The 16,450-nt window shown below is 40.8% G+C and overlaps 1 protein-coding gene across 3 annotated transcripts in view; it reads left to right on the top strand.

Moving 5' to 3' along the window:
* The window catches only part of SWAP70 (switching B cell complex subunit SWAP70), a 41,367-nt gene that overhangs the window by 13,179 nt on the left and 11,738 nt on the right, over window positions 1–16,450 (top strand). For 2 of the 3 annotated variants that reach the window (XM_054067989.1, XM_054067991.1), the window contains exons 3-6: window positions 1,617–1,790; window positions 11,774–12,001; window positions 15,525–15,671; window positions 15,940–16,048. In XM_054067989.1, the coding sequence (XP_053923964.1) occupies window positions 1,617–1,790; window positions 11,774–12,001; window positions 15,525–15,671; window positions 15,940–16,048 (658 nt within the window). The remainder of the gene's footprint in view (window positions 1–1,616; window positions 1,791–11,773; window positions 12,002–15,524; window positions 15,672–15,939; window positions 16,049–16,450) is intronic. The other variant, XM_054067990.1, reaches the window with a different exon arrangement.

Genomic DNA, 16,450 nt, shown 5'->3' with positions numbered 1-16,450 from the left:
GCGTCTAAGATTTATGGTTTGGCAGTCATAAGAAAATGTTGCTGAACATTTCTGGTGTCATTACCACAGGAGGTAAAAGAACCTGTTTCTTAGATGTGCTTTGCAAAATCTCAAGGGACTTCCATTACAGTGGGGAACACACCTTCATCAGTTACAAGAAGAGAAAGAAATAGCATGGCAGAGCTATAGGGAGATAATAGGTTTAATCTCTAGCATAAATGGGAGTTTAAAAACAAAATAGAGGAAATGAAAGCTTTTGCATATGTAAATAATTCACAGATGGGTAGGTACAGTTGCTAGGTGTGATAAAGCATAACAAAAATAAGAGGAATTTTTTTTATCAGTAAGGTGAAAGTTTGCAAATCTGATAGAATGATAGAATCATAGAATGATTTGAGTTGGAAGGGACCTTAGAGATCATCTAATTCCATGGACAGGGATACCTCCCACCAGACCAGGCTGCTTGAGTTCCTATCCAACTGGCCTTGAACACCTCCAAGGATGGGGCATCCACAACTTTCCTGGGCAACCTGTTTCAATGCCTCACCACCCTCATGGTGAAGAATTTCCTCCTAATGTCTACTCTAAATCTTCCCCTCTCCAATTTTAAACCATTCCCCCTAGTCCTGTCACTACATGTGTTTGTGAAAAGTCCCTCCCCAGCTTTTGTGTAGGCCCCCTTTAGCTACTGGAAGGTCGCTATAAGATCTCCTTGGAGCCTTCTCTTCTCCAGGCTGAAAAAACCCAACTCTCTCGGCTTGTCCTCGTATGGAAGGTGCTCGAGCACTCTGATCATCTTTGTAGCCCTCCTCTGGACCCGTTCCAACACTTCCATATCCTTCTTATGTTGGGGATTCCAGAAGTGGACACGATACTCCAGGTGGGATCTCACGAGAGCAGAATAAAGAGGCAGAATCACTGCTCTCGCCCTGCTGGCCACACTTCTTTTGATGCAGCCCAGGACACGGTTGGCCTTCTGGGCTGCGAGTGCACATTGCGGGCTAGTGTCGAGCTTCTCATCGATCAGCATCCCCAAGTCCTTCTCTGCAGGACTGCTCTCAATCACATCCTCCAGATTTCAGTGGATTAGTGTTGAAGAAAAAGATGATTACATATTTGTGAATATTTTCCTAGGAGTTATGTTTGAGTAACATGAAGTGGGGAAAATGGTCTTTCCCAGCTGTTTTTCCAATACAGCTAGTGTATCCATGTGTAGTTTTGGCTATATTGGTTTCCAAATTTGCTATATAAAATCTTAGTAACTCAGTGCAACAGAAGCGCGGTTGAAACTAACACAGTTCTGAAGATGGTTTGGAAGCTACTGCTAATGTGTTTGAGGAAACAACAGAATGCAGGGTAGCCTCCTTCACATGAGCTTGGGCGTTATTAACTTGACCAGCAATGGGAGGCTGGATGTAGGCTTTGCTGGAAGAAATTCCTTAGTTGACCCCATGCAGGAAGTCAGAGTAGGCTGCTGCAGTTCTTTTCTTGGGCCTTGACATTTCTTGCAAACTAGAATTTTCTTGGTGCCTTTTTGTGTGACTTAGTCTGTTAAACTTTGTTATTCTGTGCCATTCGTGCATATTCATTTTTTTTGTTCAATTTCTTCATTTTAGGTTCAAGGAAACTTTGACAAAGTTGAGTTCAACAGGATGTGCTGGACTCTCTGTGCTAAAAAGAACCTCTCTAAAAGTCCTTTGCTGATTAGTGATGAAGACGCATTTAAAGTGTGGGTTATTTTTAACTTCTTATCAGAGGACAAATACCCTTTAATCATTATACCTGAGGAGGTAAGAAACAAAAACTTAAGCTGTTTAACACCAGTTTGCTTAACATCCCAGCTGAACTATGTTAAGTTTGCTAGCCTCTAGAGATTTAAGATAAAGCAATTGTTTGACTATAAAACTTTTATTCTCCTCTTTTAATAATGTAAGGGCTTGGGTGCTTTTCTTTGCCTTCCATGGTGCATATGCAGAGATTCCCACAGGGCACTTTAGGTTGGTGGCTGTGCATGTCAGTCATTTAAACAGCCTGGACTAAGTGAGTTCTTTTGCCTGCTCCCCAGTGAGAGGCTTACTGTGTTTTTTGTGAGGACTGACTGGTGTTGGGGAGACTAGCTTTGGAGCTGTTGAGGATTTGGAGGTGGTGAGGTTCTTGCTTCACTCATGAGTAGTGCATGCATGTGAGCTTTAATCACTGTGCTTGTGTGATTAAAATTTTGCACAGTTTGTATATTAGTGTGATTCTGAAAAGTTCTCCCCTCTGCTGTGTCTTACGGTGACTTGCAAGATGAGTCTTCAGTCTCATGTCACCCTCCTGATGAAAAGGAGAAGTACAAACTTTTCTGATGATGTATGTTTCTGATCAAAAGCAACTACCACCTGAACACTCTTGCTTGAAATGGTTGAAGAAGTAATACCAGAAAGCTCTCTTTATGCTTTAAGTTCATTAACAAGTATGGACAATGCTCAAATAGGTGTTCTAACCCTGAAGCAAGATTTCGGTATCTCCGCAATTCTTCCCTTGGGGAGAGGTGAGGGAAGAGGCATAAATATCAGAACTGTAGGCATAAATAATCTCTTGCAAAACTGTATTCAGAAATCCCAGGCATTCACAGTTCAGCACTGGAATACTGGTTAAAAAATATTTGCAAATTGTTGAACAGCCAGGGATTGAAACAGTCTAATTTACATGCCACTACGACCTGACTGTTGGATTGGACTTCAAGCTGCTGTTCCAAACCATAAAGAACAGATAATTCCCATTCCCTGTCAAGATGAACTGCTTGGTTTTGCCTTATTGCTCACTTATTGCTCACTTTTAACGGGAGACCTTAATTCTGTACAATGTCTCGTTTTACCTGGTTTATTCCCATGATAAAAGGAACAGTCTTCTTGCTTGCATTCTGACTCTTTCTGTCAACTCTGAGAGAGAGGGATCATGGTTACAAAAGCTATGATAACTCCTTTCTTACTGGTGCCAGATTTGGCTTTGGTAGAAGGTCAGGTCCAGTAATAAATGTCAAAACTGGGCCTCAAATCCACATCTCCAGTTTGTCGTTGTGTTTCCAACTACACAGCCTGCTTTATGTGGGGGTAGATATTTCACATCTCCTTATTTGTTGGCATGGTTAAAAGATTCAGACCTGCATTGCTCACTTGCCCCCTTCCCCTAGGCAAGACCCCAGGTTCGTGCTGCCCTCAGAAGCCGAGCCAGGTAATGGCAATGTGTCTGTCTGCTGGGAGGTGGGCCGCAGAATTGGCTTTGAGCCCCGAAGAGGTTTTCCAGATTTCGTAGCTGTTGTTGTTTGCTTTCCTTCCCATCCTAAACATCCAGAGTTAACCTGTTTTGCTCTTCCACTTGGAGTATTTTTAAAATTCTTAGGGTAGACCTGTGTCTGCATCTCCTTGATTACAGCAAGATTTAAGTTGTGCAATACTGTTTAAAGAAAGCTTATAGAGCCTGACAAAGAAAGGCTGCTCTGTTCTTTTCGTATACAATGCCTGTATTCACTCTAACCATTTGCCTGAGACCACACAGGTAATGTAATCAGCTGGTAGAGTAATGCTGTCTGTTAAACGCACTCCTTTCTAGTTTACTTTGGTCTTCCACAGGTTCTCTGTGCCTCCTGAAAATTACACATTTACTTATTTACACAAAATTCCTAAAGTGAAGATGAAAAGTCTCAATTTCAGTCCATTTTGCTTTTTCTCTGTGTGAGCTTTCATACCTACCTTTTAAGTTCTTATGTCTGGGTTTTTAAAATTTTAAATCTAAGCCCCATATTTGCAGAGCATTTTTTGTACAAACTTGTAGTTGTTGCCTTAGTGCTGAAAATAACTCTTTTCAATAGTATTACAAATCATACTGGTGCATAGTAAAGGTATTTTTCTTCCCATTTACTTTTTATGCCTCTTGAGTTCATAATAAAGCTTGATTATTTATTAAGTTTTCACCACTTTATATTGTGTGCTGTCATTAAATACAAAATAGCTTGTATATCATGTATAAAGTGAGAGGATTTTTGCTAAGTAAAGAACAGAGGACAGCGAAGCATTGCTGTGCTGTTGCGTTTGTATTAATGATTTGGTGAGACCAACGTAAACCTCTCATGGGTGGCTATAGCTTCCCAGCTAGGGAGCAAGCTTTCCTCCTCTGCCTGTCTGTTGCTCTTAACTGTTGGCTAAGAATATCACAACATACAATTTTCTGCAGTTTCTGGCTTGGAGTCCTTCGTGTGGGATCCAGCCATTCCCCTTCCTCCCTCCCACCTCGTAGGCTTTTTGGTTTCAGAGATTTTGTTTCCACTTTATAACTAGGAAAACTTGCCTCCTACTTTCAGGTTGGAAGGGTGATTTCTTGAAGATTTTTGCATCCCATCTTGTGGATGGAAAGTTTATGACAGAGACAACTTCTTAGGTCTCCAGTGAATGTGTTCAATTTCATGTGGCTGTGAGGATGCCTTGTCTTTCTCATTCCTGGAGCAGCTGCTCTTTGAAACCTGCTCGGAAGTCTGATTTTCCTTTTATTTTTTAAAATTAGATAAGTGGTTTCTGCACTCATTTGAACAATTGCATATCTGGAAAACTCACATGGGTGCAGTTTCACCTTTCTTGCACTGCAACGACTAGAAATTGAGGCCGCTATCCTTCCTTCTTGCCTGTGTTGTGTTTCATACTTCTGTGCTGGTGCTGCTGTGCTAGGACTTTCATGTTAGACAGCTAATTGTGGTGGGGCTGTTACCCCCATCTGCAAAGTGTTCAGTCTTGATTCCCTGCCCAGGTGTTGAATGGGCAGCAAGTGGGGAACAGCTGCAGCTCAACCAGGGAAAGGAAAACAGGCTGCTTCAGAAAAGATTCACAGGCAGAGGAAAGCTTTAGAAAAAGCAAAATTAGGAAAGCAGTTACACAGAGGGAATTTGAAAGCAACACAAGGACTGGAAGTCACTTGTTTAGCAGAGACTAGGCTGAAAGCCAGGGGCAGCCTCTGGCCTGTGCTTTTCACCTGCCATGGAAGGAGAGATGGTAGTCCTGCACTTGAGGAGAGTAAGGTTAGTAAAATCCAGCGTGGGGAAGGGCTTGGGCTGAGGTGTGCAGTTTTGGGATATGACTTCAAGCTTGAGTGGATCCTTTTATATTATGGGGAGAAATCAGGTCACAGAGGGGCAGGAGCTGGTGGCTGTGAGCTCAGCTGGAAATGGCCTTGGGCTGCATTGTAGCTCCTACTGGTGACTGGTGGACAGCTGAGAGGAGTTGGGGAGGTGGAAAGGAACAGAGACCCATGAATGTCTGTTTTGCAGAGGTGATCATGTCCCAAGGAAATGCAAAATGGCATCGCATCCAAAAGCTCCCTCCTCTTTGAAGTGAGAAGCCTTACTACGCACAAAGTAAAACAGTTCTGAACTGGATGAATGTGGTATTTCAAAGAGATGCAGATGAACTGGAGAGAAACAATGCTGTATTTTGTTTGCTCTAGTTGAAATTAGTCCTGATAGAAAGCTTTCAGAATTAATGTAGTTCTTGGCTAACAACAGAATTGCCTCCTGGTGCAGCAGGCAGAGCTTTAGCGAGCAGCTTTGTCGCTAACGTGCCCCAAAATAGGGGGCCTGGATGGGATCTCCTTCCCCTCCCTGCTGCTATTTTCCACTAGCTCATCTGAGATGCAGATGTCCAAATATGTATTTCCTTCAGCTCCTGCAGGCATTGCCGCTTTCCTGAGAAGAGTAGAATAAAGAGAAGAAAGGTGGGGATAACTGTAGCCACAAGAGAAGAAATACTTCTGGTCTGTCATGAGCTTCCCTTCAGCTCTTAGTTGTTACAGACTCATTTGTGTGCCTTGGTATTGTTTAACCAGACTTTTCTGTTTCCACACACTTCCCCTTTCTTATTTCTGGACATGTGACTGCAGCTTTGGGAATACTTTATCACGTGAAAGCTGTAATGTGTGGTTAGCTGTGTTTCTGCGCCATCCTTGATGGTGGAACTCACAGATATGTAGATACGTGCACTGCAAGCTGCACACTCTTTGTGTGTTACAATAAAGTGTTCACGTAGCTTGTTTTAAATAAGCCAAACATATTTGGTGTCTCTGCTTTTTAAGCCTGGCTTCTTGAGGAGAGATTTGTACAGCCATTTTTCATTTGTCCTCTGGCCTTTAACTGTATTAACATAGAACCGTAGAATGTCCTGAGTTGGAAGTGACCCACAAGGATCATGGAGTCCAGCTCCTGTCCCTGGACTCTGAACTGATTTCCCCAATTCACATTTCCAAACCCATGGCATTTCTGATCTGCCTGGTTAGGCCAAAGGCTGTCCGAACCTTGTATGGCTTTCTGTATATTTGAAAATAAGGGGATGTTTTTTAGACAGAGGAGGTGAAAGTCTGAAGCTGTCCTGTGGCAATTGTTCTGGAGGCATTTCTTGCAGAAAAAGATTTTTGTGACCACATTAGCTTCCTTAATTCTGCATTCTAGTATCAGAAACTGAAACCATGAATGAAATACTGGGAAGGGAACCTTGGTTGTTTAGCAATAAAATTAAAACTGATACAACAAGAATGAAAGTTGTGTGTCTGGGGTTTTGATTGACCCATGACCTCTACCATTTGATGATGGTTAGAAATATGTTTAGTCACTTATGACTTGCATCAGTTCTTCCCATTTTACTACTCTTCCTTGATTGCTGCAAAAAATAAGACAGTTTTCAGCTCATGCAGCAGGTCGTCATTAGGATTTACGTGTTCACCTGTTACACTGGTTTTTGAGTTGACCTTTATTAAATTACTTAATGCTAATTTAATTAAAAACAAAAGGATGATAATTGCTTACACTACACAATGAACAGAGTTTTTGCAAAGTCTGTTAGTCCAAAGTAATTATTGTTCATGAAGTTACTGAATTCTGGTATGGGAATTTTTTTGTTGGTGGAAGGGAAGAAACAAATACTTGACTTAAAAGTAAGTGATGTTCTGATGGGATGAAAAAGGAATTGATGATGACTGTGAAAGAGGATAAAATTGATTTCATGTCTCTTGCCCAGTAACGTGTGCTTCCATCAAATTTTGTTCAACATGAATAGACTTCTTATATCTGCTCTGTTAATATCATAAGCCTTATTTGAATAGCCTGAACCAGAATAGCCTTGTCTGCTGTGCTCACTGAACCTGAAAGCCTCCTTGCACTATTTTTCATTTTTCATCTTTGAAGAGACCTGCTTGTATATCAGAAAAATAGTGAAACATCTATGATTTGTTCCCTATGGAGGATAGTGCCGGGAATCTCTGGCAAAACAAAGAAAATGGGCATTAAAACATGGGAGAAGAAAGTGCCCCCCGGAAAGAAGATACCAAACAGGCTGAATAGTTAATGTTAACAAGCTTCTGTTCTATATATATTATTTTTGTATTATCTGGGCAAAGTTCTACTTGAAAATTTTCTGTTGAGTTGAGAGGAAAGCTGGTTTTCATACTGTGGAGCCAGTTGGTCTGTAGAAGCATATTTAGCGTTAGCATCCCCTCTGTGTTTCTATGTCTGTATCTGAAAGGGAGTGAGGTCCAGTCCGAATAACAGCAAATGTTACTTCACATTTGCTTTTCAAGACTCAGCTTTTTAACCGGGGTTATGTTTGAGCCAGTAGACTTAATTTGTCAGCTATTTGCTGAGTTGACGTGTCTCTTTGTGGAAGAGGGGAAATGTCATTTGCTCTCAGAGGTTCTTAATTCGAGCACATAGTGAATAGTCTCTCCTTTGTTTCCACACTTACCAGATCCAAAGTACTTTGTATTTACCTTGCAATGTTCCATATTTACATCCCACTCCAACACTCCTGCTGTTGAGCAATAAATTTTTCTGAGGACTTTGACTAGCCATGTGCTTATGTTAATGCAAGATAAAGCTTGGTTTTTATTTTTTTTTAATTTTAGAAAGTAAATTGTAACATGCACAGGTCCCTTTTCAATTAAGATGAGTTAATATATTTTAAAATAATGAGATATTTTATGTACTTTAGTGGGATTTATCGTCGTGTTAGTGACTTGCAGCTGGGAGATTAGCAGACTAATGTTTAAAGCTGTTCTAATAATCAAAATAAGGTTAAATATGTACAAATTGTAGTCAAGGAAAGCATGCATTGACTTATTTTTAGTGTATTACATGATAATGTGTATTAGCCAAAAGTTTTTCTTTGCCTCTTTTTCAGACTGTTAGTTTGGCATACATTTTGTTTGTATGGCTTGAATGAAAAAGCGAAAAGAATCTTTTCAGGTGTGGGATTGTGTGTGTGTCTTTTTGTCTGCAAGTGAGTCCTAGTACTTTGAGATAATTAACCAAAGGAATTTGAGCACTGCGTGCCTGAAGCAGTGCAGTAGGTTGTGAAATCTTGGAACAATACATTTTAAAGTTAAAGTTCATTAAGTTTTAATCATTTTTTTCCAATTACTGTCTAGCATTTTGGCAGATATATTATCTACCTAATTAAGCCTCAGTTATTTTAGTTTTCCTTTCAACTGAAGTATGGGATCATAACTGAGAACTGGCGCTGCCTGGAGGGACTGAGCTGGGTGGCAGAATATTTTGAATGTGGGGAAGCAAGTTATGCCTGCATTGATGCCAGAGCTCCTTTCAGCTCATCAAATCCAGGTCTTAGGAGGTTTGTTTTGAAACAGTGCTACTGTTATTGCATGCTGTGAAGGGCTTTTTTGGGTTGCTTTTTTTTTTTTTTTTTATTATAAACCTTGCCTGGTGTAGGAAGTAAGCTGCTTCCTGCCTTTAACTGAATACTGAGGATTTATGGTAGCTGGTGCTTGGAAGCCTTGGATTAATTTTCTAAGTTAAGGTTTTTGGAAAGTGAAGAATCAGCAAAGCATTTTTTAAGGGAATTAGTTTCTGAATTTTACAGAAATCTAGTAAAAGTTCTGTGTGGGTTGCTTGGGACGGCATGCTAAATTTCCCTTGCTGTCGTGTGACTGTATTAACTTGGGCAATTCTGAGCCGTGCATGGAACCATTGCAGAGCCCAGTTCTGTGACTGTGGAACAATGAGCGGCAGTGACTGTAGCACGGCAAAGCCTTGATCCTGCAGTGGCAGGAGACCTGTGCCACCCTCCCAGCCTGCCGAGCGGAGGAGGCCCAGCGGATGTGCAGGTGTGCCTTCCCCAGGGGCTTTCCTCAAACAGGCACAGCACAGAGCCCAAAGTCCTCTCTGTTGGTTACCGTAGACCTTGTGCCCTGCCTTAGTCACATTTATCTACAATCTGAATGCCGCTTATGCAGAGGCCTCTGTTTCAAAGGCTCCTGTTCAAAGTCCATCTTAGCTTGTAAGAATTGTGTGAGGAGTTGAAAATACTTAAGTGCCTGGCTTGGTGAAGCTGAAATGGAAAGCAGTGCTCTCTACAACTTCTGCACCCACCCTGGAGGAGTGTTCTGTGCCTGGCTATAGCCTGTCTTCTGCTAAGACGGTCTTTACAAGGGGGGTTAGGACAGCCACGTCTCAGAGAGATATGTGCTTTCTGCTCATTCATTGGAGTGGGAACTTCTAGACTGTGCAGGGGTTTTCAGTAGCTTCTCTGTTTTGCTGTAGTTAGTCCATGTGCTGCTGGAGTAGGGGCTGTGAGACTAAGAGCAGTTGCTGAGCCAAAGTAGTAAGAAAAGCCCACCCATCTGTAGGGTGAATTTGGCAATTGCTGCTTTGCCAGACTGAGTTGTGTTCTGGTACATGCTCGTGTGTTTCTTGATCATAGATGTGAGGGAAAGAAAGGGATTTGCCTGTACCAGTTACAAAGCAGAGAAGCAGCCACAAAATTAGCATGTATGCTGCATCCAAACCTTGGGGCCTGGGAGTCCTTGTGGTGAAATGTATGAGGAAGCAACATTTCTTTATTTCTTTGTACTCACAAATCTCTTGCATAGAGACTGCTGAGTACTTGAGAGCCTATTAGACCAGCTGAAAAGCGACTCTGATCTGTAGCTGAAAAGGTAATCTGTTCACTGGTGAATCATCTTCTGGCCCTCAGTGGGTTTTTTTTCTTACCTGTAGGAGAAATTACATTGTGTATCCAAGCAGTACTGAGTAGTGGAGGTGAACCAGCATTGGTGATTAGAAAAATGAAGTCCTGGAAAGCATTTGATTTCCACTGCTTTTCAGTGAGTCATATTCATGCTGTACACCTTAGTCATTTTTGATAATGTGATTCAGCTTCCTGAGTCACTTAATGTTTCCAAAACCACACCTAAAATAGGTAAACTGCAAGTGGAGCAGATGGTCTGGAAAGACTAACTTTCAGAAAAGCAGCTCTTGAGGAAATCTGTGTTACTTCCATGTGCGTAGAGAGAACCCACAAGGATTGTGTTGCTTTCCCTCCACTCCTCCACCAGGCAGTGTGCAGTTCCCACCCTGTTGCATCCTTCATGCCTGTAGTGAAGCCTGGAGGAGCCCTGGCCAGCAGCTTCGTGGCCTGACCTACCACTAAGAGGTTTGATGGTGGCTGATGAGGAATGGAGCTGCCTTGAAGAGCTGGTGCTGCCCTGTCCCTGCCATGGGCTGGTATGAGAGGGGGCTCTGGTGCAAGGTTCCTGAGCACCCTCTCCCCAGGCTTCCTCCTTAGAGAGGGTGCAGATGGATTTACTGTCTCCCTTGGCTGCTTCCTGAAGGCAGTAGAGTTCCCTGCAAAGTGGGAGAGGCAATGCAGTGAGCCATTACCCATTATCTTGGTCCATCTTCAAAACTGGGTTAAATGCTGTAATTGGTATCCCATTACTTCAGTCATAGGAACTTAGAAGCATGGCTTTTACTTCTTTGTATTTTACTTGTAGTAGGGTTCTCACTAAATATGTTGTTTAAAGAGCTGTTATAAGTATTTTACATGTGCTCAGAACTGTAGATAGGCTTAGTTTAAAATACTGTTGTTTAAAGAGCAAACAGTGATGAGTTTAAAAACAACATGAAAAAACAGACAAGAAATCAGTCCTTTCCTTCTTTTCCTTCTGTTTCATTCTTGTCTTTATTTGGATTAGTGTTATTCATGTTATTACCCTGTGTATAGTAACGCTTACAGAATGATGAAAGATTAGAGGAAAAGGAGAGTTTATTTTGGAGACAATAAAAGCGGACATGAAAGATTTGTTCTTTCACTCCTCTCAGTACATCTGCCACGATTTTGTCCAGTGATGGAGTGCTTGAGAGCTGGAGAAGAGGGGACAGGTGAAGACTAAAATAAGTGATTGTACCTAGTTTTTCATTTCACTGCTTGTTCAAACTGCCATCTTTTCTTACTTTTTCTAGTTTTTTTTCTTTTTATTTTACAAGAATACTTCTTGAAAATTCTTGCTTTCTCACACTTCAGTCGTCACAGTTTGGAAGCTGTTGCAGGGAAGGCACCATGTGTTCTGTAGGAATCTGAAATATTATGGAGGTGTTTAAGGAACGGGTGGATGAAGTGCTTAGGGACATGGTTTAGGGAGTGTTAGGAATGGTTGGACTCGATGATCCAATGGGTCCTTTCCAACCTTGTGATTCTGTGATTAAAAGAGGCTGTCACGTTCAATTCTTTGTTTCCTCACTATGAAGAGAGAAGCTGTGGGATGTGCTCAGCAGTCAGAAGTTCACTGAGGCAGGAGCCTAAAATCTTTGCTGATTAACCACCTACGTTTAGGGACTTAAATGTGAATGTAGGAATCTGACTGTAACAGTAGTCTCTAGAGAAGCTTAGTTTACAGCTCTGAAATACTTGATTTCTGTGCCTGCTGAAAATGATTAATTTCTGTTTGTATTTCTGTACAGATTGAATATTTACTTAAAAAACTCACCGAAGCAATGGGAGCCGGCTGGCAGCAAGAGCAGTTTGACCATTATAAGATTGCTCTCAACTCCAGTCAAGAAGGCCTTTCTGCATGGGAGCTGATTGATCTGATTGGAAGTGGGCAGTTTAGTAAAGGGATGGACCGACAGACGGTGTCCATGGCAATCAATGAAGTCTTTAATGAGCTCATATTAGATGTACTCAAACAGGTATGAGACACTGAGAAGGAATGTTTTAAAATAGAAGAATTCATTGCATAATTAGAAAATGTTCAACTTTTACTGCTATTTCTTTACCTGATGGATAATGAGCAGGGGGAAATGAGGTAAATTACTTATAGACGTTCTTTAATATGAGCTTCTTTTTATAAAACAGAAATTGTGCTGCATTTCAGATTGTTGTAATTGTTGCAGTATTATGAATGAATTGCTTGTTAGGAGAGTTTATTTTTACAAAGTAAAAGTGGTGTGCTCTGACTTGAAATACAGCCTTTTTTATACGAGTATCAACTGCTTCTTAGCTGACAGGATGGCTGCAACACACAGTTCTTAAACTGGTGACAGTTCTTCAATATTTGAAAACACTTTTTTTTTGCTTCAGTTATGTTGTAGCAAATATAAGTTGTGCTGATGATAACCTCTATTCAGACAATCGGGTCTGGACAAAGAAATAGCTCCAGCTGAAAGGTCTGCTTTTAAGTTGCCCCATTTCAACAGCGCAAAAAGATGTAGAAGAGCTCCGGAGCACTCTTCCTTCTTGTTCTGCTTAGCAGACTACGTGACTGAACACTTGTCTACCTGTACTCAAACACATGCTGGCCTTAATATTGCATGCAAGCTTCTGTCAGTCTTCGGTTTTACAGATTTCCAGTGGCTGCATTATCAGTTTAGGAGTGGCTTTGAAAATGGCATTTCTTCCATGAGAAGTATAAATACACAGGGACCTGAGGGTCACAGCACAGCTTACCTAGAGAACTATTTAAAATTGACTTTTACCTGACAGGGAATTTTTTTCATCTTTGATTTCTTTGTTTCTTGGTGAGGAGAGAAACAAAGGCTTTGTTGGCAGCCTTTCCAAAGCTGTTCTGAAGAAATTATCAGAAGGTCTTGGCACAGAAAATTCTTTCAGACTATCCACAGAACAATGCAAATGTCTATTTTTGTTAACTGCTGGCTGCCTGTTGGAGGTGAGGGCTGGACACACACACACAGAGTTGGTTGAGGAAAAAATGAAGTAATGAAAATAAAATAACCGGTGTCAAGTCTGTCCTTCCACTTGAAACTTGTGAGGAAATCTGAGTTCTTTTCAGTTTTCATATTGCATTGTATCTCTGTGTTTTCCCCCCATCCCTCCCCCTTTTTTTTTTTTTTTTTTTTTTTTACTGTCTCCTTTCTTTCCTCTCTTGGTGTCTGGGCCTCTTTCTCAAGGATGTCTGAGTACCTTTGAACGGTTCCTTAACATGTAAAAATAGTTTGTGTCAAAATCTGGCTCAGCGCCTCCTGGACCATCACTGCCCTAATGGAGAATGGAGTTCCCCATGTGACTTAGATGTCTGGTTCGGTCGCAGCTTGTACCATGATATGTTCTTGATTCAAGAAATTGGCCTGTTTATTGCAGTATGTGATTACTTTGAGGTATTAATTAATGATGTACTGTATTGTAGCCAAGTCTCATACTATCCTTTTTATTCTACGCTTACCCTGGATCTCCAAGGCTTATGGTAGGTAGCAGTGATGGTTACATCTGTGGTATTTAGTTTTCTGAAAGGTGTGTCCTTCATGTGGTAGTTGGTGTGAAAAAATCCCCAGGAGCTGTCATGGACTGTTGGAAGATGAGAAGCAGCTGATGCACAGAGATAATAGATAAATATTTTGCAGAAATTTGAGGGGAAAATACCAGTCTGCTTGGCTTCAAGAGCAAATTTATTATGTCAGGAGGGGGAAAAACACCTACTCATGACTTGGACTGTGCAAGGCATGAAGGAGTGAAGCTGCAGGTGTCCTTCACATGCCTTTTTGACCACCCAGACCTTGGACCTGAGTTTGGAGGCGGCAAAGAAAGCTGTTTCTCTGTGCATTCCTGTTTTGTAGCAAGGGGGTGGGATAGCGCAGGGGAATAGGCACGGCCTTGGCTCTGACCATGTTTAACTGGCTGGAGAAGCTGAGCACAGAGAAGCTGTGTCTTGAGGGGATTGTTTCTTCTTTGTTTGCTTGGTTTGGGTTTGTTTATTTATTTTTTTTTTAAAAAAAGAGCTTCTCCAACCATCCTGAATTTTTTTCCACTCTGACTTCTTAGACTTCTAAGACATCTTAGACTTAAGTATGCCACAGCACATTCATTTGTTTGCTTGTATCCAAACTTGCTATAGCTAAAAGGCATTACAGAAAAATGTTCCTTGGTTTCCTTTGCAACTATTCAGTTGTACTTTGAGTACAGTGCTTTCTGTACTGCTTGTTCATAGCTATATTGATGTAGGTGTTTCATATGTGATTTGACTTTTTCCTGAAGTTAGGATTCAGACAAAAGTGTGTAAGTAATTGGGGAATATGGCTTCAGAAATGGCAGGTATATAGCAAACTTTGAAACTCTGGATTAAAAACTAACTAGGTGATAGCAGTGCTTCTGATAAGACCACTACAAATCAAACACCTGAAAGAATGACCAATTAATATATCATTCCTTGCCCATCCGCCTTTCCATGAAATGGTTTTTGAATTGCTGTAGCCGCACTGGATGATGTGTAACGGAGTTACCAGTATAACTGCACTTAGTATTGCTGCTTATAATTTAGATACGTTAACATTCAGTAGAGGCAAACTTCTGTGATTTGATCATGATATCAGCCATATTTATTGTTATTATAGAAGATTATATTTGTATTTGTATAATACTCGGTGGCAAAGTATGGGCCACATTCTCTTCCTTCTTTTGAAATAGTCGTCTTAGGGCTTGCAAGTGTTCTGCTCATATAGAAAGTTGAGTGAGTCATCTTTCCAGAAAAATAAAATACTACAGTGAAATCTTGGCATTATCTAAATTGAAATGCACTTCAGTTCCTTTAAGAGAAAACCCAAGCTCCCCCAGTGCTCTCATATCCTGTTCAATTAAGGTGCCAGGAGTGTGGTTCTGTTACCAGTTTCTCTAACATACTCTCAATATTGAAAGATCCTGTATGGGATCACTTCTTCAGTGGGGTGCAGCTAAATGAGTGTGTTGGCAGAGTGGAGCCACTCCTGGGACAGAGGTAGTTCTGCTTTGTCCCTGGGAATATCCCATAACAGACTGGAGTTACAGTGCATATCTGCAGGACCACATCTGTCACTGCGCTGTGCATCCACACAGGACTGATTTTTAATAACGGTAGTCGTTAAAAGTATTACAGATGAGTCTTGGTGATCGCAAATGTCTTAGCTTGACTGAAGAAAATTAAACAGTAAAGGTCACCAAAGAGAAGAGTCATAATAATGACTTGATAATGACATAGTTGTTCAGTTCTTCAGATAACCCGGTTACTTCAAATCTGGAGAGAAGAACAGTGAGTAATTTCACCTGGGCTGAACAATTAACAGTGTGCTAGTATTAGGAATGAAAGTGTGTAGGTGAAGTATTTAGAACTTTGAGGTAACTTTTCTGTGTGCTCTCTTGGTCCTTTGAGTCACATAACCAAAAGACCAGGCAGTCAAACAGCGGCCAGGCATTTCAACTGATCAGGTTGTTGGTTTTTTTTTTCAGGGCTATATGTTGAAAAAAGGTCATAAAAGAAAAAACTGGATGGAACGATGGTTTGTGCTAAAACCTAATATTATTTCCTACTATGTAAGTGAAGATTTAAAGGACAAGAAGGGAGACATCATACTGGATGGCAACTGTTGTGTAGAGGTAAAAAAACCCAACAAACCCACAAAGCACGAAAACCTGTTAATATCTCTAAAGAGAAGAATCTTTTTTTATGTGTAAGATGGACTCCAGATATTTTTTTTGTTAACAATTTTTTTTTTAAATTTATATAAAACAGTTCATAAACATTCTTTTATAGAGGGTCTTAGAACTGGTATTTTAGCTCTAACAGATAATCGTGTACGTGGGGCTTGACAGTATAACTTAGGATTAGCCTTGCAAATACTGAAATCTTTGTTACCCGTTCTAGGCCTTGCCTGACAAAGATGGAAAGAAATGCCTTTTTCTCATAAAGTGTCTTGATAAAAGCTTTGAAATCAGTGCCTCAGATAAAAAGAAGAAGCAGGAGTGGATTCAAGGTGAGGTTTCAAAAATCCTAGTTATGTGAAAGGTAAGGTAAACTGATGTCTTACAGCTGTGCTTTACTCAAGGTTGAAATTCTTGGTCTTGTGATTTTTTTGGTTCCTCTGTTTTGGACACATGGGAAAAGATCTTTAAGGAGCCTGAGACTGAGGAAGAACTAAGGATCCATGTAAGAGGAATTGGTTTCTGTTTGTTTGGCTGACTCAGTTTAGGCAGCCATAACCAAAATGAAATAGATAGTGTTGTTAATTGTTTTTTTCTGTATTGGCTGTATTTTTAGGGATGGGAAGGGTAATACATTGTAAATTGTTGCTTTTGGGGAGAAAGGGAAAGCTTGTGTTTCTCAGCATCATAAAATATTGGCTTTGCTTTTAGTTTTTCTTAAGGTAGTATGGTTT

Source organism: Cuculus canorus, chromosome 5 (assembly GCF_017976375.1).
Source record: "Cuculus canorus isolate bCucCan1 chromosome 5, bCucCan1.pri, whole genome shotgun sequence".
In the NCBI taxonomy this organism is placed as follows: domain Eukaryota; kingdom Metazoa; phylum Chordata; class Aves; order Cuculiformes; family Cuculidae; genus Cuculus; species Cuculus canorus.
Note: the sequence above shows the minus strand (reverse complement) of the source record. Positions and strands in the feature narration are given on the sequence as shown.